At 68.5% G+C, this 24,696-nt stretch overlaps 4 protein-coding genes across 4 annotated transcripts in view; 3 read left to right on the forward strand and 1 right to left on the reverse strand.

Moving 5' to 3' along the window:
• LOC134508075 (type 2 DNA topoisomerase 6 subunit B-like) overlaps window positions 1-5,420 on the forward strand; it is a 5,996-nt gene extending 576 nt beyond the window's left edge. Inside the window, exons 2-7 of the mRNA XM_063319166.1 lie at window positions 160-215; window positions 4,086-4,209; window positions 4,317-4,427; window positions 4,538-4,637; window positions 4,722-4,819; window positions 4,898-5,420. Coding sequence (XP_063175236.1) covers window positions 160-215; window positions 4,086-4,209; window positions 4,317-4,427; window positions 4,538-4,637; window positions 4,722-4,819; window positions 4,898-4,936 — 528 coding nt within the window. The 3' untranslated portion in view covers window positions 4,937-5,420. The remainder of the gene's footprint in view (window positions 1-159; window positions 216-4,085; window positions 4,210-4,316; window positions 4,428-4,537; window positions 4,638-4,721; window positions 4,820-4,897) is intronic.
• A 299-nt stretch (window positions 5,421-5,719) lies between these two features.
• Window positions 5,720-10,897, forward strand: RCE1 (Ras converting CAAX endopeptidase 1). The gene is made up of 8 exons (XM_063319192.1): window positions 5,720-6,366; window positions 7,403-7,505; window positions 7,614-7,697; window positions 7,793-7,871; window positions 8,515-8,682; window positions 9,788-9,859; window positions 10,397-10,459; window positions 10,546-10,897. The coding sequence occupies exons 1-8, from the start codon at window positions 6,137-6,139 to the stop codon at window positions 10,779-10,781; spliced, it is 1,035 nt and encodes a 344-aa protein (XP_063175262.1). The 5' UTR covers window positions 5,720-6,136; the 3' UTR covers window positions 10,782-10,897.
• A 222-nt stretch (window positions 10,898-11,119) lies between these two features.
• Window positions 11,120-13,836, reverse strand: ZBTB3 (zinc finger and BTB domain containing 3). Its single transcript, XM_063319196.1, is given in 3 exon segments — window positions 11,120-12,372; window positions 12,374-12,963; window positions 13,541-13,836. Coding segments are annotated over 2 exon segments (1,197 nt in total). The 5' UTR covers window positions 12,952-12,963; window positions 13,541-13,836; the 3' UTR covers window positions 11,120-11,753.
• A 585-nt stretch (window positions 13,837-14,421) lies between these two features.
• On the forward strand, window positions 14,422-24,572 carry GANAB (glucosidase II alpha subunit). The gene is made up of 25 exons (XM_063319206.1): window positions 14,422-14,484; window positions 15,192-15,296; window positions 15,405-15,513; window positions 15,772-15,899; window positions 15,990-16,169; window positions 16,548-16,613; window positions 17,010-17,109; window positions 17,241-17,325; window positions 17,429-17,525; window positions 17,651-17,831; window positions 17,906-18,059; window positions 19,489-19,724; window positions 19,822-19,948; window positions 20,039-20,118; window positions 20,910-21,053; window positions 21,189-21,285; window positions 21,695-21,800; window positions 21,889-22,131; window positions 23,226-23,290; window positions 23,420-23,496; window positions 23,628-23,702; window positions 23,800-23,913; window positions 24,009-24,121; window positions 24,211-24,311; window positions 24,408-24,572. Exons 1-25 carry the CDS (start codon window positions 14,465-14,467, stop codon window positions 24,515-24,517), a joined length of 2,913 nt encoding a protein of 970 aa, XP_063175276.1. The 5' UTR covers window positions 14,422-14,464; the 3' UTR covers window positions 24,518-24,572.
• Window positions 24,573-24,696: the final 124 nt, after the last annotated feature.

The raw sequence follows: 24,696 nt of genomic DNA on the forward strand, positions 1-24,696 counted from the left end.
CAGTTCCTGCACAGGACCAGCCTGGTGCACCCCCAGGTACGGCACCGCCGTGGGGACGGGGTCGGGGGGGGACACACACACTTGGGGACACGCCCTGGGGGTGGGGGGGGTGGGGGGGGGAGACCCTGCGCCCACCCTCTCCCCCCTCCCCCCCCCCAGGTGGAGTTTCACTTCTGTGTCAGCGTCAACGGCGATGTCACCTCCCGCACCTATGGGTGAGCCCCCGGGGACGCCCCCACCCCACGGACACCCCCCACCCTGGGGACACCTGGGGACAGGGACACCCCCCGCCCTGGGGACCCCCCCCCCCCCGCCCTGACCCCACCCTGGGGACACCCCCCACCCTGGGGACACCCTGGGGACAGGGACACCCCCCGCCCTGGGGACCCCCCCCGCCCTGACCCCACCCTGGGGACACCACCCACCCTGGGGACACCGCCCAGGGGACACCCCCCACCCTGACCCCACCCTGGGGACATCCTACACCTTGACCCCACCCTGGGGACCCCATCCTGGGGACACCCCCACCCTGACCCCACCCTTGGCACCCCCCCACCCTTGGCACCCCCCACCCAGTGGCTCGTCTCTCCTGGGGACGGGCAGAAGGGACAGGGATGGGGACGGGGACCCAGGGGGGGTCCCAGCCCAGTGCCAGCCCTGTCCCTGTCCCCATCCCTGTCCCATCCCCGTCCCTGTCCCTGTCCCCATCCCTGTCCCTGTCCCATCCCCGTCCCTGTCCCATCCCCGTCCCTGTCCCTGTCCCTGTCCCCATCCCTGCCCTGTCCCCGTCCTTGTCCCGTCCCTGTCCCTGTCCCGTCCCTGTCCCTGTCCCCCATCCCTGTCCCTGTCCCCATCCCCCGTCCCTGTCCCATCCCCGTCCCTGTCCCATCCCCATCCCTGTCCCCATCCCTGTCCTTGTCCCCCAGGCAGGAGAGCGCCGGGGGGGCGGCGGGAGCGGGGGCTGAGGGTCCAGAGCTGGCACTTCACACCGTAGGATGGGGACAGGACGGGGGATGGGATGGGGACAGGGACGGCAACGGGATGGCGACAGGGACAAGGATGGGGAAGGAATGGAATGGGGGACAAAACAGGGATGGGGACAGGGAAGAGACGGGATGGGAATGAGGACACAGGGATGGGGACAGGGACAGCGACGGGGATGGGGACGGGGACAGGATGGGGACGGGATGGGGACAGGGACAAGGATGGGGACGGGATGGGGATGGGATGGGAATGGGGACAGGGATGGGGACAGGATGGGATGGGGACAAAACAGGGATGGAGACAGGGAAGAGATGTGATGGGGACAGGGATGGGGACAGGGATGGGGACAGGGCTGGGACAGGGATGGGACGGGATGGGGACGGGGACAGGGATGGGGACGGGGACAGGAATGGGGACAGGGATGGTGACAGGGATGGGACAGGATGGGGACGGGGACAGGGATGGAGACAGGGATGGGACGGGATGGGGACAGGGACAGGGATGGGGACAGGGATGGGAGGGGGATGGGGACAGGGACAGGGATGGGGACAGGGATGGGAGGGGATGGGGACAGGGACAGGACAGGGATGGGGACAGGGATGGGGACAGGGATGGGAGGGGATGGGGACAGGGACAGGGCTGGGGACAGGGATGGGACGGGATGGGAACGGGGACAGGGATGGGGACAGGGATGGGAGGGGATGGGGACGGGGACAGGGACGGGGACAGGGACAGGGATGGGGACAGGGATGGGGGACAGGGATGGGAGGGGACAGGGACAGGGATGGGGACAGGGATGGGAGGGGATGGGAGGGGACAGGGACAGGGATGGGGGACAGGGATGGGAGGTGACAGGGACAGGGATGGGGACAGGGATGGGGACAGGGATGGGGACAGGGATGGGAGGTGACAGGGACAGGGATGGGGACAGGGATGGGAGGGGATGGGGACAGGGACAGGGATGGGGACAGGGATGGGGACAGGGATGGGGACAGGGATGGGGACAGGGATGGGAGGGGATGGGGACAGGGACAGGGCTGGGGACAGGGATAGGACGGGATGGGAACAGGGACAGGGATGGGGACAGGGATGGGAGGGGATGGGGACAGGGATGGGGACAGGGATGGGGGGGGATGGGGACAGGGACAGGGATGGGGACAGGGATGGGAGGGGACAGGGACAGGGACAGGGATGGGGGGGGATGGGGACAGGGACAGGGATGGGGACAGGGATGGGGGGGGATGGGGACAGGGACAGGGCCGGGGCCGTGGATCCCAGGTCAGCGTGTCCCCGCTGTCCCCGGGGTTCTGTCCCCATCCCCCGCCACCCCCCTGTGTCCCCCCCCCCCCCCAGGCCGGCGCCCCCCGGGGGTCCCCCCCCTGCAGCAGGATCCACCCCACGGTGGGGGTCCCCGTCCCCCTGCGTGTCCCCCCCCCCGGCCGCCGCCGCGGGGCTGGGGGGGGACATCAGCCTTGTCCCCGCCGCCGCGCTCTGTCCCTGCCTGCGCCCCCTCCCCAACCGGCCCAGCCGCCTCGTCACCGTCGCCATATCCCAGGGACAGGGACGGGGACGGGGACAGGGGTGGGGACAGGGATGGAGGGGGCCAAGGGTGAGTGGGACAGGGTTGGGGACGGGGACGGGGGACGAGGACAGGGTGCCTGGGGGTCAGTGGGACAGAGCTGGGGACAGATTTGGGGGACCCGAGGTCAGTGGGACAGGGATGGGGACGGGGATGGGGACGGGGACAGGGATGGGGTGGCCCGGGATCAGTGGGACAGGGATGGGGACAAGTTTGGGGGTCCCAAGGTCATTGGGACAGGGACAGGGATGGGGACAGGGACAAGGATGGGGACAGGGTGGCTTAGGGTTGGTGGCACAGGCCTGGGGACAGGGACAGGGATGGGGACAGGGACAGGGATGGGAGGGCCCAGGATCAGTGGGACAGGGCTGGGGAGAGGGACAGGGATGGGGACAGGGACAGGGTGGCTTCGGGTTGGTGGCACAGGGCTGGGGACAGGGTTGGGGACAAGTTTGGGGGTCCCAAGGTCAGTGGGACGGGGACGGGGACAGGGACAAGGACAGGGCTGGGAGAGGGACAGAGACAAGGATGGGGAGAGGGACAGGGACAAGGATGGGGACAGGGACAGGGTGGCTTCGGGTTGGTGGCACGGGGCCGGGGACAGGGCTGGGGACAGGGCCGGGGTGGCCGTGGCCAGCGCGTTGTCCTTGACCTTGCCCCACTTGTTCCTCTACGACCCCGCGGGGCTCCCGGCCGCGGCCCCCCCCGGCCTCCTGCGGGACCCCTCCAGCCTCGGGGACTGGGGGGTCCCCGGCCTCCTCCCGGGGGGGGGTGACAGCGGGGGACGTCCCACTGACAGAGCTGGCGGCCCCCGATGTCACCTACGCCGTGGGGCGGGGGGGCGGGGGGGGCCCCCGGGGGGGACTGTCACCCCCAGACCCTCCTGCTCTTCCTCTTCCTCCGCCACCGCGACCCCTTCCAGGCTACGATGCCGGTGCGGGGGGGGGGCCTGGGTCTGGGGGGGTCCCCAGGGTCGGGGGGGGGGTACCCTGGGTCTGGGGGGGGTCCCCAAGGGCTGGGGGGGGGGGACTCTGGGTCTGGGGGGGGGACACCCTGGGTGTGGGGGGGTCCCACAGGGGTGGCCCTGCGGTAGGGGGTCCCCATGGTCTGGGGGGGTGTCCCCAGGGTCTGGGGGTCGCCCTGTGGTGGGGGGGGTCCCCATGGTCCAAGGGGACCCCATGGTTTGGGGGGGTCCCCAAGCTCCAGGGGGGTCCCCATGGTCGGGGGGGGTCCCCATGGTCAAGAGGGTGTCCCCGTGGTGGGGGGGTCCACGTGGTCCAGGGGGTCCCCGAGGTCTGGGGGGTGTCCCCATGGCCTGGGGGGGGGGGACCCTGGGTCTGGGGGGGGTCCCACGGGGGTGTCCCTGTGGGGGGGTGTCCCCGTGGGGGGGTGTCCCCGTAGTTCAGGGCTGTCCCCATGGTTCGGGGGGGTCCCCCGAGCTCCAGGGCTGTCCCCATCTGTCCCCTGTGCCGTCGTCGTCCCCCCCTCCCCGCCGTGGACAGCCCCCCCCCCTTACCCCCAGCCACCCGCCGCCTGCTGCTGGCCCACCTGGCCCCAGACGCTGCTGGGCAACCGCCAGGCTCTGGCCAGTGGCCTCCGCGCCCTGGTCCACCCCCGCGCTGCAGGAGCTGCGCCGCCGCCACCAGGTGGGTGCCGGGGTTGGGGGGGGGGGGGGGCCCAAAATTAGGGTGGGATGGGGGGGCTACGAGCCCACCCGGACCCCCCCCCACCCCCACCCCCCCCTCCTTTCCAGGGCCAGCAGAGGGTGGCCCGCTCCTTGCCCGTGGTGGTGGCCGCCGTGACAACCGTGGTGGCCGCCAGCACCAGCGCCCGCTTTCGCCGAGCCTGTCTGGGTGCCATGCAGGTGACGGGGGGGGGACGGGACGGGGGACACTTCTAGGGACCCTAAAAGTGGGTGGGGGGTCTCACACCCCCCCCCCCCCAATTCCTTCCCCGTGTCCCCCCCCCCTCCAGGTCGAGGACACCCCGGCGTTGGTGGCAGCCACCCGGCGGAGCTTGGCCGACGTCACCCGCGGGCGCCTGGTCCCCTGCGCCTCCTGTGACACCCGGCGGGGTGAGGGACGGGGTGGGGGGCACCCACCGCCCCCCCCCCCCACCCCCCTTAACCCCCCCTTTGTGTCCCGTTCCCCCCCCCCAGGGTCCCTGATGGAGGGTCCCCGAGCGCGGAGGGGACGCCGGGAGGAGGAGGAGGAGGAGGAGGAGGAGGACGCGTGTCCCCAGAGCAGCGAGGGGCAGGTGGGGTGGCACTGGGGGGGGTCCCCAAGGGTGTGTGTCCCCCCCCCCACGCTGACCCCCCCCCGCCTTGTCCCACAGGCGTGGTGGCAGGAGGCGGCCAACCAGTGGATGGCCTGAGGGACGGCGACAGCCCAGTTCACCCAGTCCACCCAGTTTAATCGGTCGCTGGCTGGTCCTGGCAGTGTCCCCCCCACCCCGGGGACTGGCAGCCCCGGCCCAGTTCCCCCAGTTGGTCCCGGTTCGCCCAGTTTGTCCCAGTTTGCCTCATCGGACTCAGTTTTCACAGTTGGTCCCGGTTCTCCCAGTCAGGCCCAGTTCCCCCAGTTGGTATTGGTTCCCCCCGTTGGTTCCAGTCCCCCCAGTCGGTCCCGGTTCCCCCAGTCGGTCCCAGTCAGTCCCAGTTCCCCCAGTCTGTTGTGGTTCTCCTACTCAGTCCCAGTCCCCCCAGTTGGTCCCAATCCCCCCAGTCAATCCCAGTGCCCCCCAGTCTGTCCCAGTGCCCCAGTCAGTCCCAGTCTCTCCAGTCAGTCCCAGTACCCCCCAGTCAGTCCCAGTCCCTCCAGTCAGTCCCAGTACCCCCCAGTCAGTCCCAGTCCCTCCAGTCGGCCCCAGTCCCCCTAGTCGGTCCCAGTACCCCCTAGTCGATCCCAGTCCCTCCAGTCAGTTCCAGTCCCCCCAGTTGGTCCCAGTCCCCCCCAGGTTGGTCCCAGTTCTCCCAGTTGGTCCCAATCCCCCCAGTCAGTCCCAGTGCCCCTAGTCTGTCCCAGTCCCCCCCAGTTGGTCCCAGTCTGTCCCAGTCCCCCCCAGTCAGTCCCAGTTCCTCCAGTCTGTTGTGGTTCTCCCAGTCGGTTCCAGTCCCCCCAGTTGGTCCCAGTCCCCCCCCAGGTTGGTCCCGGTTCTCCCAGTCAGTCCCAGTCCCCCACCGGCTCCAACAGTTTCCCACGCAGTTCCCTGGCCACGCCCCCCCGCGGTTTGGCCACGCCCCCTACAAACGGCCACGCCTCCTATCACTGGCCCCGCCCACCGGCGCCTAGCCCCGCCCAATCGCGCCTGGCCACGCCCCAGACCGACCAATCGCTCTTGGGCCCCGCCCCTTGGGCCAAGCCCCGCCCCCGGCACCACCTCCCCCGCGCCAAGCTCCGCCCCCCGGCGCCGGGCGTCGCCCCGGAGTCCGCCCAATCACGTGCGGCCACGCCCTCGGCTCCGCCCCCGGCGGCAGCCCCCGCCCCAATCTCCGCCCGATCTCGCCTGGCCACGCCCCCGGCTCCGTCCAATCGCGCGTGGCCCCGCCCCAAGCTCCGCCCCCCTCCGGGCGCCATGGCGGTGTCGGAGGCGGCGGGCGGTTCGTCCTGGGCCGCGGCCGGGCCGGGTCGGGCTGGGCCGGGACCGGGAGGGGCCCCGGGAGCCGCTCCGGGAGGGGGGGGCCCGGCCTCCCACGCCGGCGCCGGGCCCGGGCCCGGGCCCTGCTGGGCCGCCGTGCTGGCCTGCCTCAGCCTGGCCTGCTCCTACGTGGGAAGCCTCTACGTGTGGGGCAGCCCCCTGCCGCGGTACGGGGCCGGGGGGGGGCCGGGGGGGGGTCTGTAGGGTGGCTGTGGGTGCAAGGGGGGGCCTATAGGGGATGTGGGGGTCTCTATAAGGGGGCTGTGGCTGCTGGGGGATCTATAGGGTACCCGGGGGGGGGGGCTGGGAGGTCTATAGGGGATCTGGGGGTGCTTGGAGGGGTCTGTAGGGGATCTGGGGGCGCTGGGGGGGGTCTATAGAGGGGATGGGGGAGGTGTCTATAGGGTGTCGGCGGGGGGGGGCGTTGGAATGGCCTGGGGGGGTCTATAGGGGATTTGGGGAGGGGTCTGTTGGGGGGCTGGGGAGGTGTGAGGGGGCTTGGGGGTCTATAGGGTACCTGGGGGGGGCTGGAGTGGCTTGGGGGGGGGTCTATAGGGGTCTGGGGGTGCTTGGGGGGGGTCTGTAGGGGTGCTGGGGGGGGCTGGAGTTGCCTAGGGGGTCTGTAGGGGATTTCGGGGGGGTCTATAGGGTACGTGGGGGTGTGGGGGGGGTACGGGGGGTGTGTATAGGGGGACTTGTGGGGGGTCTGTAAGGTGTCTAGGGGGGACTGGAGTAGCCTGGGAGTGCTGGGGGGGGTCTATAGGGGGGTTGGAGTGGCCGGGGGGGGTCTATAGGGCACCTGGGGGTGCTTGGGGGGGTTTATAGGGAATCTGGGGGGGTCTGGGAGTGGCTGGAGGGTCTATAGGGTTCCGGGGGGGGGCTGGGCATGCTGTGGGGGGGGTCTGTAGGGTGTTTAGGGGGTTCTATAGGGTACGTGGGGGACTGGGGACATCTATAGGGAACTTGGGAGAGGTCTGGGGGGGTCTATAGGGTACCCGGGGGGGCCTATAGGATCCCTGGGGGCAGTACGGGGGGGTCCTGGCAGGGTTTTAGGGCGCCCTGGGAGGCGGTTTGGGGGCACTGAGGGGGTTATGGGGGGGTTGCGGGGTGCTGGGGGGGCTCATCAGCGTCTGGGGGGTGGGGGGGGGGACTGTCAGGGCCCCCACCCCCCACTGATATTCCCCCCCCCGCCCCGGGCTACAGGGACCACCCCTCCGTCATCAAGCGGCGCTTCACCAGCGTCCTGGTGGTCTCGGGGCTCTCCCCGGCCTTCGTCTGGCTCTGGAAGGAGCTGTCGGGCATCAAGGTGAGGTCGGGGGAGGGGGGAGGTTATAATTTTGGGGGGGGGGGGGGCACCCCAAGGCGTGTTGACACAGCACCACCCCCCACCCCCCCCATTTTTTGCTCCCCACAGCTGGACACCCCACTGCCGGCGCTGCTGGGGCTGCGTCTGGAGGGGCTGGTGCCGGCCACGCTGCTGCCGCTGCTGCTCACTATGGTGAGGGGGGGGTCAAATGGGGGGGGGGGGGAGGGGGCACGGTCACCCCGACCCCCTCCCTGACACACACCCCCCCCCCCCCGTGTCCCCCCCAGATCCTCTTTTTGGGGCCCCTCATGCAGCTCTTCATGGACTGTCCCTGGCGGTGGCTGGATGGTGTCAGGGTGGCTTTGGGTAAGGGGGGGGGGGGGGGGCACGGGCAATTTGGAGCTGGGGGGGGAGGTCACAGACAATCTGGAGGGGGGGAGGGGTCCCAGGCGGGGGTGGGGGGTGGCAAGGGGGGGTTTGGATGCCCCAGGGGGGGTGTGGGATAATGGGGGGGGAGGGGGGGGGGGCCCTTTGTGGGAGGCAGAGGTGGGTTTTTGGCGGCGGGGGGGGGCAATAGGGTGTTTTGGGAGGGGGATAAGGGGTCCCAGGCAGGATGGGGGGTTGACGGGGGGGGGTTGGGGGGCAATGGGGTGTTTTGGGGGGGGGTTTGGGTGCCTCAGGTGGGGTGGGGGATAACGGGGGGGAGGGCTTTGGGGGAGCAGAAGTGGGTTTGGGGGGGGGGTAGGGATTTTATGGGGTGGGATGGGGGGGGGGGGGGTTTGGGGTGCAGTGGGGTGTTTCCGGGGTCCCAAGCGGGAGGGGGGGTAACGGGGGGGGGGGGGCTTTAGCGGGGGCAGCAGCAGGTTTTGGTGATTTAATACCCCGCGCTGACTTTGGGGAGTGCCAGAATTGGGGGGGTTTTGGGCGGGGGGGGGGTTGGGGTTTGAGGGGTGAGTGCTGACGCTGGGGTGCCCCCCCCCCCTTTCCCCCCCCCGCCCCAAACCCCCAGACCCGCGTTGGTGGGCGCTGTGCCTGGGGGACGTGCGCTGGCTGCGGAACCAGGTGGTGGCGCCGCTGACGGAGGAGCTGGTTTTCCGCGCCTGCATGATGCCCATCCTGGTGCCCTGCACCGGCCCCGGCCCCGCCGTCCTCGCCTGCCCCCTCTTCTTCGGCGTGGGTGAGTCGGGGGGGGGCGGACGGGGGCCATATTCCGCCCCCCCGCCACACACACACACACACCCCCCGGCCCCTCCACGGACACCCCAAATTGCCCTGAGCGACCCCAGGCTCCCCCCGGCCCTCCGTAGTTCCCCGCGTCAGGGTGCCTGTATCCCCCCCGGCACCCCACGCTGCCCCCCAAGCGCCCCATGACCCCCCCCAGGAACCCTGGATCACCCCCTGAGCACCCCACAGTCCCCCCCCAGACAGCCCAATGCCCCCCCCCCCCAGACACTTCATATGTCCCCCAAGTACCCTGTATCCCCCCTGGCACCCCACGCTGCCCCACAAGCACCCCATATCCCCCCCCCCCAGCACCCTGAGACCCCCCCCAGGAGCCCTGGATCACCCCCTGAGCACCCCGCAGCCCCCCCCCCCTACACTCCATATGTCCCCTAAGCACCCTGTGTCCCCCTCGGTACCCCATCCTGGCCCCCCAGGGCACCCTGTCCCCCCCCAGGAACCCTGGATCCCCCCTGGGCACCCCACAGCCCCCCCCAGACACTCCCTATGTCCCCCGAGCACCCTATTCCCTGCCCCCAGGAACTCTATATCTCCCCCCCAGGACCCTGAGGCCCCCCCAGGGCACCCTGTTGTCCCCCCCAGGAACCCCAAATCCCCCCTGAGCACCCCCCCCAGCTCCCCCCAGACACCCCAAATTGCCCTGAGCACCCCCAGTCTCCCCCCGGCACTCCATAGCTCCCCCCTTCGCGGTCCCTGTATCCCCCCTGGCACCCCACGCTGCCCCCCCAGGGACCCTGGATCTCCCCCTGAGCACCCCATCCTGCCCCCCAAGCACCCCATATCCCCCCCCAGCACCCCAAGACCACCCAGGGCACCCTGTTCCCCCGCCAGGAACCCTGGATCCCCCTGAGCACCCCACAGCCCCCCCCCCAGACACTGTTTGTGCCTTAAGCGCCCCCCTTTGGGTACCTCGCGCCCCCTGTATCCCACCCTGGGCCCCCCAAGCACCCCATATCCCCCCCCCAGCACCCTGTGACCCCCCCCCCCCGGGCTCCCCCAAGCCCTCACATCCCCCTGTTTTTTCAACGTCCCCCCCCCAGCCCATTTTCATCACGTTATCGAGCAGCTCCGGTTCCGGCAGGGCTCCGTCGGCAGCATCTTCATGTCGGCAGGTACCGGGGCGGGGGGGACACAGGGTGCCCTGGGGGGGTCTCGGGGTGCTTGAGGGGCAGGGTGGGGTGCCCGGGGGGGGATACAGGGCTCCTGGGGGAGGGAATAGGGTGCTTCAGAGACATACGGAGTGTCTGGGGGGGCTTTGGGGGGGTCTGGGGGGGGCTGGCGGTGCTGGGGGGGGGGGGCTATGGGGTGTTTGGGGGCAGGGTGGGGCGTCCAGGGGGATACGGGGTGGGGAGGGGCTGTGTAGGGTGCTCAGGGGACATTTGGGGTGCTGGGGGGGGGGTTTTGGGGTGCTCAGGGCAATATGGGGTGTCGGGGGGGGGGATTCAGGGTGCCTGGGGGAGGATTTTGGGTGTGTGTGGGGGGATTTTGGGGTGCTCAGGGGCCATTTGGGCTACGAGGAGGGGGATTTGGGTTGCCAGGGGGACGTTGGGGTGCCGGGGTGGTGTGAGGACCCCGGGGGGGGGGGGGGGGGATATGGGGCTGCCCCCCCCCTCCGCGCTAAATCCCCCCCCCCCCCTTGTCTCCCACAGCGTTCCAGTTCTCCTACACGGCCGTCTTCGGCGCCTACACGGCCTTCATCTTCCTCAGGACAGGTGGGGTGCAGCCGGGGGCGGGGGGGGGGGTTGGAGGGGGGGGTCTCAGCCGTACTGACCCCCCCCTTTGTCCCCTTTGTCCCCAGGTCACCTGGCGGGGCCGGTGCTCTGTCACTCCTTCTGTAACTCCATGGGCTTCCCGGCGGTGGGGGCGGCCCTGGAGCACCCCCGGCGCCGGGCGCTGCTGCCCTGTTACCTCCTGGGCGTCTTCCTCTTCCTCCTCCTCCTCCACCCCCTCACCGAACCCACCTTCTTCGGGGGGGCTCCGGCCTGCGCCCAACGCGGCCCCCCCCTGCCCGGAGCCCCCCCTGCCTGCTCCTGACCCGGGCGCGGGGCCCCGGCCCCGGCAACCCCCCCCCCCCCCCCCCCCCGCACCCCGTTTTTATAGGTGCCGCCGCACAGAGCTCTATTTTTGTGATTAAAGTGCTTTAAGCCTTGGTGGGAGTGGACTGGGAGGGAGAGGGCAAGGCTGGGATGGGACTGGGAGGGAGTGGGACAGACTGGGATGGAGTGGGAGGAACTGGGATGGGACTGGGAAAGACTGGGATGGGACTGGGAGCGAGTGGGACAGAGTGGGGTGGGACCAGGAGGGCGTGGGACGGGACTGGGATGGAGGGGGAAGGTACGGGACGGGACTGGGTAAGACTGGGAGGGAGTGGGACAGACTGGGATGGAGTGTCAGGGCATGGGATGGGACTGGGAGGGACTGGGACAGACTGGGAGGGAGTAAAACGGGACTAGGATGGACTGGGAAGGTGTGGGATGGGACTGGGAGGGCCCTGGGATGGGACGAGGAGGGAGTGGGAGACTGGGGAGGTACTGGGATGGACTGGGAGGCGCTGGAACGGGACTGGGAGGAACTGAGGACAGACCCGGAGGGTGTGGGACGGACTGGGAAGGGCCCGGGGACTTACTGGGACTGGGCTGAAGGGGCGTTGGGCCGGGGCGCGGACTGGGTTGAACTGGGTTGAACTGGGATTCTGCCCCGTTCAGACTGGGACGGGACCGGGGGTGCCGCAGCTCCTCCCGCCCGCCAGGGGGCGCTGTCCTGACCGCCCCGCGCATGCGCTTCCCCCTATTGGACGCGATGAGACCAATGGGAGCGTGGCGTGGGCGTGGCCTCAGGCCACGCCCCCTCCTTGTAGGGATCACCCCCTGCCCGTCACCAGCGGCGCTTTATTCCCCCCACGTGACCGCCGTACACCCGCCACGCCCCCCCGCCGCGTAGCCACGCCCCCTCGCTGCAGAAGCCACGCCCCCGCGGCGCCCCCGGGTCCTGCCGCCCGCCGGCGGCTCAGGGCGGGTTGTCGCAATCCCGATCGTGGTCGCCCTGGGCCCCGCCGCGGGTGGGTGGCCCGTGGCTATGAGCCTTACGGATGTGGCGATAGAGGTCCCCGGACTGCGTGTAGCTGCGCAGGCAGTGGCGACACTCGTAAGGACGCTCCCGCGTGTGGACGGTGGCGTGGCGGCGCAGGGTGTAGGAGCAAGAGAAGGTTTTGCCGCAGGTGGGGCAAGTGGGGGCTTCCTCGGTGAAAATCCCGAAGCCCCCACGCCCTTCCAGCGGCGGAAGGAACAACGGCTCTCGCAGCGCCGGTAGCCCAAAGGGCAATGACTCCCCCGCTGCTGGCTGCGGGCCACGGGCCGGCCCGGGGAAGATGCCGGTGGGGCGGCGAGCACCAGCTTCAGGTTCCTCATCAGAGATAACGATGGCTTCCACCTTGACGGCGGTGGGGAGCAGCCCCCCAGGAGCAGCGGTAGCCCAGGGGCTAGCGCAGAGCCCCCCCGGAGCCGGCAGCTCGGCCGCCCCGGGGAAGGGGATGCGGGGGGTCACCTCCGTCGAGCTGCTGGGGCTGGGGTGGGGGAGCTCCGGGGGGGGCGGCGCGGGGCCAGTCGCCCTCCATGCCGGGCTGCGTGGTGTCAGCAACGTCCCCACGGGCCACCGGCGGCTCAGGGAGGGGGACACCCTGCTCCTCGACACCCCCAACTTGGGGGGCTGGGCCGGGGAGGGCTAAAAGGGGTGGCCTGGGGGTGGGGGGAGGCTGCTGGGGGGCGGCTGGGGGGCTAGCAGGGGTGTCTTCTTCCTCCTCCTCCTCTTCCTCCTCGCGTTTGGTGCTGTCAGCTTCAGCCGGCACTCGCGCCTGCAGCTTCTTCTTGCAGAGTTTAACGACGTCGTTCATGTGCAGGTAACTGGCGGCCGCCAAAACGTCCTCCAAGGGGGTTGCCGCCAGCGCCAGCCGCCCCTCGTACATGAATTCCAGCAGGAGGCCGAAGGCCGGCGGGGTGACGATCTCGCTGTTGAGACAAACCAAGTCGCCTTTGTCCAAGCGTTCGGCGTAACACATGTGGAAGAAGGCGCTGCAGGCGGCCAGGACGGCGCGATGGGCCGGGAACGGGGAGCTGCCCACCAGGACGGTGCAGTCGCAGAGGAAACCTTGGGCCCGTTGCTCCCGCAGCCCCCGCAGCAGCTGCCGGCTGTGCTCGGGGAACTCCATGGCGTGAGGCTCCTGAGGGGGGGGTGACAAATGGGGGGGGGGGGAGGTCAGGAGGGGCTGGGTAGTGACAGGGCAGCGGGAGAATGGGGACAGCACAGAGCAGGCAGGGAGGTGGCAGGGCCAGTATGGCAGGCCCCAGTCAGCCCCATTGGGGCCCCAGTCAGCCCCACTGGGGCCCTGCTCAGCCTTATTCAGCCCCACTGGGACCCCCATTCAGCCCCATTGGGGCCCTGGTCAGACCCATTCAGCCCTATTGGGGCCCTGGTCAGCCCCACTCAGCCCCACTGGGACCCCGATTTAGCCCCGTTGCGGCCCTGGTCAGCCCCATTCAGCCTCACTGGGGCTCCATTCAGCCCCGTGAGGGCCCCAGTCAGCCCCACTGACGCCCCAGTCAGCCTCATTGGGGCCCCGTTGGGGCCTATTTGGGCCCAGTCAGCCCTGTTGGGGCCTGTTTAGCCAGACCCACTCAGCCCCATCGGGTCCCAGTCAGCCCCATTCAAGCCCAGTCAGGTCCACTCACCCCCCCCCGTCAGCCCCGTTCAGCCCCAGTGAGGCCCAGTCAGACCCTGCCAGCCCTGTTCAGCCTCACTGGGACCCTGTTCAGCCCTGGACATCCCCATCGAGGCGTGTTCAGACCCGGTCAGGCCTGGTCAGTCAGGCCCGTTCATCCCCATTCAGGCCCGTTGGGGCCCGGTCAGTCAGGCCCGGACAGGCCCATTCAGCACCGTTGAGGCCCCGTGAGGCCCATTCGGGCCCATTCACCCCCGGTGAGCTCCGTTAAGGCTCGGTCAGGCCCACTGAGGCTTGGTCAGCCCCGTTGAGGCCCGTTCGCCCCCGGTGTGCCCCGTTAAAGCCCGTTCGGCCCCAGCCCCGGGCCTCCCCCGTCCCCGCTCACCACAAAGCAGCGGCCCGGCGACGCTCCGCCTCCACTCCGCGCTGATTGGCAGCCCGGCCGGCTGGCCGCCCGCGCCTCTATTCGTCCGGTCACCTGCCGCTCAACGGGGGCCGGGCAGTCGAGTACGCTGATTGGTCGCTGCTTCCCGCCACTCAGCGAGGCGGGCTGCTGATTGGCGTCGGCTGACGCCAGCCCCGGGAAGAGGCGGGCCGCAGTCGCCATGGCCGTGGTTGCCATGGCCGCGGGGGCGGGGCGTTGCCGGGGAAGCCCCGGCCGGGTGTTCTGATTGGACGCTCTGCTGTGTCACTCAGCTTTCCCGCGTTGTCATTGGTCCGCCCTCCCGCCTCTACGCGGGTGCGCGTCCGCCTCTTCCCTAACTCGCACTCTGATTGGCGCGAGCTCCCATCTCTCACCCCCTCTCCCGCCAATCACGGAGCGGAGGGGGGGCAAGACTACGGTCTCCACGGCAACCAGGTAAGGAGGGGCGGGGCGGCGAGCCCCCCGAGCTCCGCCCCGCGGTGCGTGAAGGGGAGTGGCTGGGGGGCGTGGCTCCCCTCAGCCAATGGGGCGCGGCGGCGTGGGGCCAGGGGCGGGGTGAAGGGTCAGGTCCCATCCAAGATGGCGGCGGCGCCGGGGAGGTGAGCGTGCGCCGGGGGATCCTGCGGTCGCCCCCCCACCCCGCCCCCTCCCCCGTCATCCACCGGTGGGACCCCACGTCCCGGGAACCCCCCACCGGGTCCTCCCCACCCCGGGACCCCCCGGGCCCGAGTTACGGCCCCCCCTTTCCCCCCACCACCATCCCCTCACACTCCCGGTTCCCCCCCCCACGTTGGGACCCCGGGGCCCACCCCACCCCCCGGGACCCCCCTCTCCCCGGGAACACCCCACGGCCCAAACGCCGACCCACTCCTGCCCCCCTCGTCCCAGTCCTCCCTCCCCGGTGGCTCCGGGTGTCCCCGTCCCCCTCCCCAGGTGGGTCCGGTGTCGTGTGACTCCCCCGTCCCTCGTCCCGGGATCCCCCCGGCCCTTTCCCCGGTGTTCCCCCGTCCCCCCTCCCCGGTGGCCCCCGGTGTTCCCCCATCCCTCCTCCCCGATGGCTCCCGGTGTCCCCCCCCGTCCCCCCTCCCCGGTGGCTCCCGGTGTCCCCCCCCGTCCCCCCTCCCCGGTCGCTCCCGGTGTCCCTTCCCCTCCCCGCTCGGTCCTAGTGTCCCTATCCCCGTTCCCCCGACCCCGCTCGGTCCCGCCGTGTCCCCCCCCCGACCCTCCCCGCCGTGGCGGAGGGAGGGGCAGCTTCAATCCTGCCCTTCGCCCCGACCCGCCCCCGTTCCCCCTCCCCTTCCCGCAGGCGGCGGCGACCGGCGGAGCTGCTTTGGGCAACCCTTTGCCTCGGGGCCGCCCTGGCCGTGGACCGCAGCAACTTCAAAACCTGTGAACAAAGCAGTTTCTGCAGGTGGGGAGCGGGATGGGGGGGGGGAGGGTCACGGGGGGGGGGGGCTGTTACCGGGCCCGGGGACGACACTCAGTCTCTGTCCGTCCCCCCACAACCTCGTCACCGCAGACGCCAGCGGGGGCTGCAGCCCGGGGAATCGCCGTACCGAGCCCTCCTGGAGTCCCTACAGCTCGGCCCCGATGCCGCCAGGCTGCAGCTCATCAACGAAGCCACCAAGGTCGGCGTGGGGACGGGGAAAGGGGGACATGGCGGGGGGCCCGGGGGGCTGGCTCCCAATGGGAGCCCTGGCCAGGGGACAGTGTCCCCCCCACCGGAGCCAGGCAGGTCCTGGAGGGAGCGAGGAGGGGACAGGAGCGGCCAAAACCATCCCAGCCCCTCCAAAATCGGTGTGGGGACAGGGAAGGGGGACACAGGGAGCGCTGGCGTTGTCCTTGACGCTGTGTGTTGTGCCCGCCCCCCTCGCCAAAAAAAAAAGGTGCCGCTGCTGCTGGAGCTGTGGGGGCTTCAGGGCAACATGACCCGGATCCGCATCAAGGAGCTGAACCCGCTGCGGCCACGCTTCGAGGTGCCGGACGTGCTGGTGGGCGAGCCCCCGGTGGAGCGGTGAGCGTGGGGACGTGGAGAAGGGGGGGGACGCAGCCACCTTTAACCCCCCCACACACAGACACACTCCCGCACCTTTTTTCCCGGCAGGCTATCGGTGACGGGCCGGGACGAGGGGAGCCTGGAGCTGTCGCTGGGTCCGGCGGGCCACCGGTTGCTGGTGACGGAGAAGCCGTTCCGCATGGATCTGCTGCAGGGCCGGGAGCTGCTCTGCAGCGTCAACGCCCGCGGCCTCCTCTTCTTCGAGCACCTCCGACGCCGCCGGGACTCGTGAGTACAGACGGATGGGTTCAACCGGCCCCCCCCTCCCCCAAATTTCCCCCCCCCCCCCAAACCCACCCACAAACACACCACCACACCCCCCCCCCGGGGATATCGGGGTGCCTGGCCGTCCCCGTTCCCCACCGCTGAAGGTAAACCCTTGGGGAAAGGTGGGCTGGGAAGTGGGGGGGGGAACGGCAGCGCTCAGAGGGGTTCCCTTTAAAAAGGGAGGGTTTTTTTCGGGTTGGCGGGGGGGAAGGAAGGGGGAGGTGGGGGGTGGGGAGGGGGCCGGGCTGCGTCCGTCTGTCCGTCCGGCGGCTCCTCGCACTGACTCTTGGCTGTGTTTCTGTTTCTGGCTGCGCTTCCCCCCCTGCCCGCGCCCCCAAGTTTCTCGGATAAAGTTAGTAGCTCGGTCGGTAGCTTGTGGGATAAGATCAAGACCCTTTTCCATAGGTAAATCCGTGGCTTCTGCTGCTGTCTTTGCCCCCCCACCACCCCCCACCCCACACACACACACCCCCCCCGGGGCCCCCAAAGGGGAGCCCCGTCTGTCCCCCCCCCCTCCACTTACAGCCAGGCTGGTCCTGGAGGGCGGGAGGAGGGGACAGGAGCGACCGGGGCCATCCCAGTCCCCCCCAGTAGCGAGGAGCTGCCCCCCTTCCCCCGCCCCCCCAACCCCGAGCGAGCCGGGGGGGGGGCAGTCGGGGTGCTCGCCCCATCTCGGGGACCCCAGCGAGCGTTTACCGGGGTGTCCTGTGTCCGTCCCCCCCCCCGCTCCCGGCTGCCGCGTGTGTGACTGCTCTGTGGGGCACCTCAGCACCCCATAACCATCCCCCCCCCACCCTTTAGGGACCCCCCCAAGGACCCCACGGCGGAGGAGGGGGCGGCCACTGAGGGGCAGGAGGAAGCCGCCGGCGGGACAGAGGACGCGGGCAACCAGAGCGAGAAGGTATTATGGGGAGGGGGGGCTCCGGGGGCCAGCAGAGAGATGGGGCCCCCCCCCTTTTTTTTTTTTTTTGTCGGGGGGAGGGGGCGGGGGGAGAACCCCTCTCCCCACCCTAACGGCATCCGTCCCCGCAGCCCACGGAGCCCACGGCGGAGGCGACGGAGGAGCCGGGCTCCTGGGAGGAGACGTTTAAGACGCACACGGACACCAAACCCAACGGTGAGGCCCCTCCCGTGGCTGCCAGGGGGGTCGCCGTGGGGCGGGGGCTCCTAATTTCGCACACACACACACCCCCCCCCCACACAACTCCATCCCGCTGCAGGACCCACCTCGGTGGGGCTGGATTTCTCCCTGCCCGGCTTCGAGCACGTCTACGGCATCCCCGAACACGCCGACAGCCTGCGGCTCCGCACCACGGAGTGAGTGGCACAAAAACCCAAAAACACCCCCCACGCGACGGTGGCGGGGAGTGGGGGGGTGACGGTGACACCGCGGCGCGAAGCCGGGGGACGCCCCGCCGACCCACCCGCCCGGCTTTCGGCAGGGGGGGGGACCCGTACCGTCTCTACAACCTGGACGTCTTCCAGTACGAGCTTTACAACCCCATGGCTCTCTACGGCTCCGTCCCGCTCCTCCTGGCGCACGGCGCCCGCCGCACCCTCGGCGTCTTCTGGCTCAACGCCGCCGAAACGTGGGTGGACATCAGCTCCAACACCGCCGGCAAGGTGCGGGGCGGTTTTGGTGGCGGGGGGTGAGTATTTTTGGGGGGAATTCTGCTTTTTCACTTCTTGCCCTGCAGACTCTCTTCGGGAAGCTGCTGGATTACATGCAGGGCGGAGGGGAGACGCCGCAGACCGACGTGCGTTGGATGTCGGAAAGCGGGATAATCGACGTTTTTTTGCTGCTGGGCCCTTCGCCCTCCGCCGTGGCCGGGCAATACGCCGCCCTCACCGGTACGGCGCGCCCCCGGGGGCGGGGGGGGGGTCGAACGGAATGGGGGGGGACCCCACTTTCATCCCCTTTGGGAAAGAAAAGGGGTAAGATCCCTAAATCCCCCCCGCGGAGGCGGGGCGAATCTCGCCGTACGTGTGTAATTTAGTAGTAATTAAGTCCGCGATTATTCATTAGGCACCTAACGGGGTGCTTGAGGTCGTTACTTGACGACTCGAACCCTTAATTAGCGAATCCGAGGGGAAAAAGGAGGGAAAAATCCGAGGCCGAGGGATGGAGAAAGGGAAAGATAGAAGGGTGGGGGGAAAAACACGGATAAAGGGGTGGCCGGTTCTGATTTCAGTGTCTTTTTTAGGGAATTTTCCCAGATTCTTCTTTTGTGGGGAAAAAAACGTCCCAGGTTCTATCTTTATCTTGGGGAAATAGCCCTTTTTTGGGGGGGAAATAGCCCTTTTTTGGGGGGGAAATAGCCCTTTTTTGGGGGGGAAATAGCCCTTTTTTGGGGGGAAATCTTTTTTGGGGGGAAATAGCCCTTTTTTTGGGGAGAAAATCTTCCCAGACACCGTCTTCGTTCTTGGGAAAAACCTTTCCCAGGGAAAATCTTCCCGGGAGCAATCTTCTTCCTGAGGAAAAATCTTTTTCGGTAAAAATCTTCGTTCTTGGGGGAAAAAAATTTTCGTTCTTGGGGGGAAAAAAAAAAAAAACTTCTTTCTCAGGGAAAATCTTCCCGGGAGCAATTTTTTTTCTGAGGAAAAATCTTCGTTCGTGGGGAAAATCTTCCCGGGAGCAATCTTCTTTCTGGGGAAAAATCTTCTTTCTTGGGGAAAATCTTCCCAGGCGCCGTCTTCGTTCGTGGGGAAAATCTTTGTTCTTGCAGAAAAATCTTCCCGAGCGGAATCTTCTTTCTTGGGGGAAATTCTTTTCCCTCGTTTCCCCCTTTTTGCCTTTGCGGATAAACGGGGGGAAGCTGCGGAATGAGCACGTCCCGCCCCACTGAACGCGGATTTCCACGGGGCGCGATTTGGGTGGCGAGGCGCGCGCCGCGGCTGTAGGCGTTCAGCCCCGTCTCCGTCAATCCTCGTTAGCGCGTCTCCGGTGTTGCGGCTAACGAAGCAAAAGTCGTTTCCGGGCCGCGGCCGCCTCCGGCAGAGAACAAACCAGCTCGCGGCGCGAGTGGCAGAACCATCCCGTCTCCGCGAGACCGTCCTCCTGCCGCTTCTTTGGGCGCGTCGCCGGTTCTTTGGACTCCGCGCCTCCATTATCCCCTCGGGAGGGTTTGAGGCCCTTCGTTAAAGCCTCGGGGGGGGCTTTTCCCCCCTCATCCCTCCTTGTTTTTTCCAGGAAATTAATTTTTAGGCTGTTTCTTACGCTTTTTTTTTTCTGGTTTGGTTTGTTTTGTTGTTTTTGTTTTTTGTTTTTTTTTTTCCCCAGGCACCCAAGCCTTGCCCCCGCTTTTCGCCTTGGGTTACCACCAGAGCCGCTGGAATTACAACGACGAGGAGGACGTGGCGGCGGTGGAGCGGGGTTTCGAGGACCACGCCGTCCCCTGCGACGTCCTTTGGCTGGACATCGAACACGCCGACGGCAAGCGCTACTTCACCTGGGACCCCAGCAAGTTCCCCCAGCCCCGCGCCATGCTGGAACGCCTGGCCGCCAAAAAACGCAAGGTAAAGGCCGGGGAAGGTGTGTGTGGGGGGACACGACAACCCCTAAGAGGTTTGGGGGGGCCCCGGAGCTGAGGCGTGTGTGTGTCCCCCCCCGTAGATGGTCAGCATCGTGGACCCCCACATCAAGGTGGACAGCGGGTATCGCGTCCACAACGAGCTGCGCTCCCGCGGTTTCTACGTCAAGACGAAGGACGGGAACGACTACGAGGGCTGGTGTTGGCCCGGTGGGTTGTTGTTGGGGCTGGGGTCGTTTTGGGGCGGGGGGGGGGGGGGGGGGGACCGCGCTGACCCCCCCCCACCGTGTTGTCCCCCAGGCTCCGCGGCGTACCCCGACTTCACCAACCCCGAGATGCGCGCCTGGTGGGCTTCCATGTTCGCCTACGACCAGTACGAGGTGAGGACACCCCCCCACGTCGCCCTTGGCCCCCCCACATCACCCTCAGGCCCCCCCAGAAGGCGTGTGGCCCCCCCTAAAGCCACCATCAGCCCCTGCCAAGCCGCTGCCACCCCCTCCCTTGCCCTTCTGCTCCCGAATTGCCATCGTCCCCTATTCCTCGTGTCCCCCCCCAGCCCCCCAGTTCCCCCCCACCTCGTTCTCAGCCCCCCCACCTCGTTCTTACCCCCCCCCAAAAGCGTGTGGCCCCCCCCCAAAGCCACTATCAGCCCCTGCCAAGCCACTGCCACCCGCTCCCTTGCCCTTCTGCTCCCGAATTGCCATCGTCCCCTATTCCTCGTGTCCCCCCCAGCCCCCCAGTTCCCCCCCACCTCGTTCTCAGCCCCCCCACCTCGTTCTTAGCCCCCCCCAAAGGCATGTGGCCCCCCCAAAGCCACCATCAGCCCCTGCCAAGCCACTGCCACCCCCTCCCTTGCCCTTCTGCTCCCGAATCGCCGGCGTCCCCCATTCCTCGTGTCCCCTCCTCAGCCCCCCAGTTTCCCCCCCACATCACTCTCAGCCCCCCCCACGTTGCCGTCAGCCCCCCCAGAAAGTATGTGGCCCCCCCAAAGTCACCATCAGCCCCTGCCAAGCCGCTGCCACCCCCTCCCTTGCCCTTCTGCTCCCGAATTGCCATCGTCCCCTATTCCTCGTGTCCCCCCTCTCACCCCTCTGCCCCCCAATTCCCCCCCCCCCCCCGCCACCACTCCTGGGCCGCCCCCCCCCCCTCACCGTGGGGTGGCCCCCCCCAGGGCTCGACCGAGAACCTCTTCACCTGGAACGACATGAACGAGCCCTCGGTCTTCAGCGGCCCCGAGGTGACGATGCACAAGGACGCGGTCCACCACGGCGGCTGGGAGCACCGCGACCTCCACAACCTCTACGGCCTCTACGTGGTGAGCGTTGGGGCCCCCCCCGCCCCCCAAAAAAACAAACACACACACACACACACACACACCCCCGCCTCGGAGGGGGTCCCTCATGGCTTTTTCTCCCCCCCCCCCCCCCGCCCTTTTTCCCCTTTCCCGCAGCAAATGGCGACGGCCGAGGGGCAGATCCAGCGCTCGGGGGGGCAGCGCCGACCCTTCGTCTTGAGCCGGGCTTTCTTCGCCGGCTCCCAGCGCTACGGTGAGGGGGGGGGGGGGACCACCCTGGGGACCCCCCCCCCGTGTTGCTTCCCCCTCCCCCTCCCCCACCGCGTGTGTGGTTTTTGCCCCCTTGTCTTCATTTTTCCTCCCCACCTTGGGTTAGTTTTTTGCCCCTTTGTGTTGGTTTTTTCCCCACTTCTGTGGGGTTTTTTTTGCCCCCTCCTGTGGTCTTCCCCCCCCCCAGTGTTTTTCTTCCCCCCCCATGTGGTTCCCCCCCCACCATGTTGCTTTTTCCCCCCTCCTTATGTGTTTTTTTTTCCCCCCCCCCCCCCTTCTCGCCGTTTTCTCCCCTCCTCTTCTGCCTTTCCCCCCCGCGGTGTTGATTCCCCCCTTCCCACCCTGTGTTATTCCCGCCCCCCCCCATCCTTTTTTGCCCCCCCCCTCCCCAGGGGCGGTATGGACGGGCGACAACGCCGCCGAGTGGGACCACCTGAAGATTTCCATCCCCATGTGCCTGAGTTTCGGGCTGGCCGGTCTCTCCTTCTGCGGCGGTGAGCGAGGCGTAAAACCAGCGACGCGGCGGCAGGGGGGGGGTTATTATCCCGTGGGGGGGTCACATTGAGTTTTTTTCCCCCCCCCATAGCGGACGTGGGGGCTTCTTTAAGAACCCCGAAGCGGAGCTGTTGGTGCGGTGGTACCAAGCGGGGGCTTTCCAGCCTTTTTTCCGGGCTCACGCGCACCTGGACACGGCGCGGCGGGAGCCCTGGCTTTTCGGGGAGGAAACGGCGGGGCTGATCCGCGAGGCCGTGCGGCGGCGCTACGCCCTCCTGCCCTTCTGGTACACGGCGTTTTACCGCAGCCACCGCCACGGCGTGCCCGTCATGAGGTCAGAGCCCTGGGGGGGAAAGAAAAAACCAACAAAAAAACCCCAATTCCACCCTAAACCCCCTCCCCGAGATCCCAGTTCCACCCCCAAATTCTCCTAACCCTTCCCAGAGTCCCAGTTCCCCACCTAAAACCCACCAATTCCCCCCCTAAAACCTCCCAGGGGCCCCCCCAAACTCCCCAGTTCCCCCCTAAAACCTCCCAGGGCCCCCCCAAACTCCCCAGTTCCCCCCTAAAACCTCCCGGGGTCCCCCCAAACTCCCCAGTTCCCCCCTAAAACCTCCCAGGGGCCCCCCCAAACTCCCCAGTTCCCCCCTAAAACCTCCCGGGACCCCCCCAAACTCCCCAGTTCCCCCCTAAAAACCCCCAGGACCCCCCCAGTTCCACCCTAACCCCCCCCCCAGAGCCCCCCCAGTTCCCCTCTATCTCCCCCCAGTTTCCCCCAGGGCCCCCCCGATTCCCCCAGAGCTCCCCAGTTCCACCTCAACCCTTCCTGGAGCCCCCCCAGTTCCCCCCCCTTCCCCCCGCCAGAGCCCCCCAACTCCCCCCAGAGCCCCTAATTCCTCCTCTTGTCCCCCAATTCCCCCCCAAACTCTCCTCCTTAATCCCCCCTAGAGCCCTCCAGTCCCCTCCCAAACTCCTCTAGGCCCCCCCGAACTCCCCTAACCTCCCCAGAGCCCCCCAGTTCCCCCCCAGAGCCCCCCAGTTCCCCCCCAAACTCCTCTAACCTCGCCCCAGAGCCCCCCAATTCCCCCAGAACTCCCCTAACCTCCCCAGCGCCCCCTAATTCCCCCCCAGAGCACCCCAGTTCCCCCCCAAACTCCCCTAACCTCCCCAGCGCCCCCTAATTCCCCCCCCTTACCCCTGTCAGAGCCCCCCAATTCCTCCTCTTGCCCCCCAATCCCCCCCCTCAAACTCTCCTAACCCCTCCCTTGAGCTCTCTCATTCCCCCCCCCAAACTCCTCTAAACCCCCCAAACTCCCCTAACCTCCCCCCCAGAACCCCCAACACCCCCCAACTCCCCCCAGTCTCCCCTAAACTCCCCGGAGCCCCCCCAAAACCCCCCTAACACACACCCCCCCCAACTTTCCGCAGGCCACTCTGGATGGAGTACCCCGAGGACACCACCACTTTCGCCATCGATGACCAGTACATGATCGGTGAGGGGGGGTTTCCACGGGGTTTTTCCCCCGCTGTGAGGTGTCCCCAGTCCCATTGAGGGGTCCCCCAGCCCCCCCACCCCGGTAATGACCCGGGAGCCCCCCCCTCCCCCCCCATTTTGTCCCCAGACAGGGCGCTGCTGGTGCACCCCGTGACGGAGCAGGGAGCCCGGGGTGTGCAGGTCTACCTGCCCGGCAAGGGAGAGGTGAGCTTTTTGGTAGTGTGGGGGGGGGGTTTCTACAGGTTCTGAGGGGGGCTTCAGCCTTTGGGGGGGGGCTGTGGGGGTCTTCCGTCCCCCCCAAACCGCTCTCTTGGTGCTTCCCCCCCCCACCCCAGGTCTGGTACGACGTCGTCTCCCACCAGAAGCATCACGCACCCCAGACGCTCTACGTGCCGGTGACCTTGAGCAGCGTGGGTGACGACAAGGGGAAGCGGGGGGGGGTTTGGGGGGGTCTGGAGGGTTTGGGGGGGGGCCCTTGCCTACCTACACCCCCCACCCCCCCAACAGGTGCCGGTTTACCAGCGTGGGGGGACGGTGGTGCCACGGCAGGAGCGGGTTCGTCGCTCCACCGAGTGCATGCGGGGGGATCCCTTCACCCTCTACGTCGCCCTCAGCCCCCAGGTGAGTCCGGAAAACCCCCCGAAACCCCCCCTACGGCCCCCCCTAGACCCTCCCCCCCCCCCCAAACCCCCCTTATTTTCCCCCCTCTCCCCCAGGGCACAGCCGAGGGCGATCTCTTCCTGGACGACGGGCAGAGCTTTGATTACCAGACGAAGGCGCGTTACCTTCACCGGCAGTTCACCTTCGCTAGCAACACGCTGACGGCCAGGTAACCCTCCCCCCCCCCCCAGGACCCCCCCAGAAACCCTCCAGACCCCCCCCTTAACCCCCCCTTTTTCTCCTTCCCTTCCCCTGCAGCTCCGCGGACCCCAAGGGCTCCTTCGACACCCCAGCCTGGCTGGAGCGCGTGGTGATCCTGGGTGCGGGGAAACCGGCCGCCGTCATTCTCCGTCCTGCGGGTGAGTAGGGGGGCTTTTAGGGGGGGAGGGAGGGGGGTCGAGTCCTCAGGGTTGTAACCCCCCCCCAAACCCTATTTCCCACCCCCCGCCCCACAGACGGCCCCGAAACCCGCCTGGACTTCCACCACGAGGCCGAGACCTCCGTCCTCACCCTGCGCAAGCCGGGGGTCCCCATCGGCGCCGACTGGGCCATCGTCCTGCGATAATGCAGAGGGGGGGGGCTGCTGGGGGGGGGGGCCCTGACACACACACACACACACACACACACACACACACACGCTTTCCCTGGGACACCCCCCCCCGCAGCCCCCCAGGACCCCCCCGGGACCCCCCAACCTGGGGGACAGGGAGCTCCCCCTTGGCTGCTGTAGCGGGGGGTAGTCCC

Source organism: Chroicocephalus ridibundus, chromosome 31 (genome assembly GCF_963924245.1).
Source record: "Chroicocephalus ridibundus chromosome 31, bChrRid1.1, whole genome shotgun sequence".
Taxonomy (NCBI): Eukaryota; Metazoa; Chordata; class Aves; order Charadriiformes; family Laridae; genus Chroicocephalus; species Chroicocephalus ridibundus.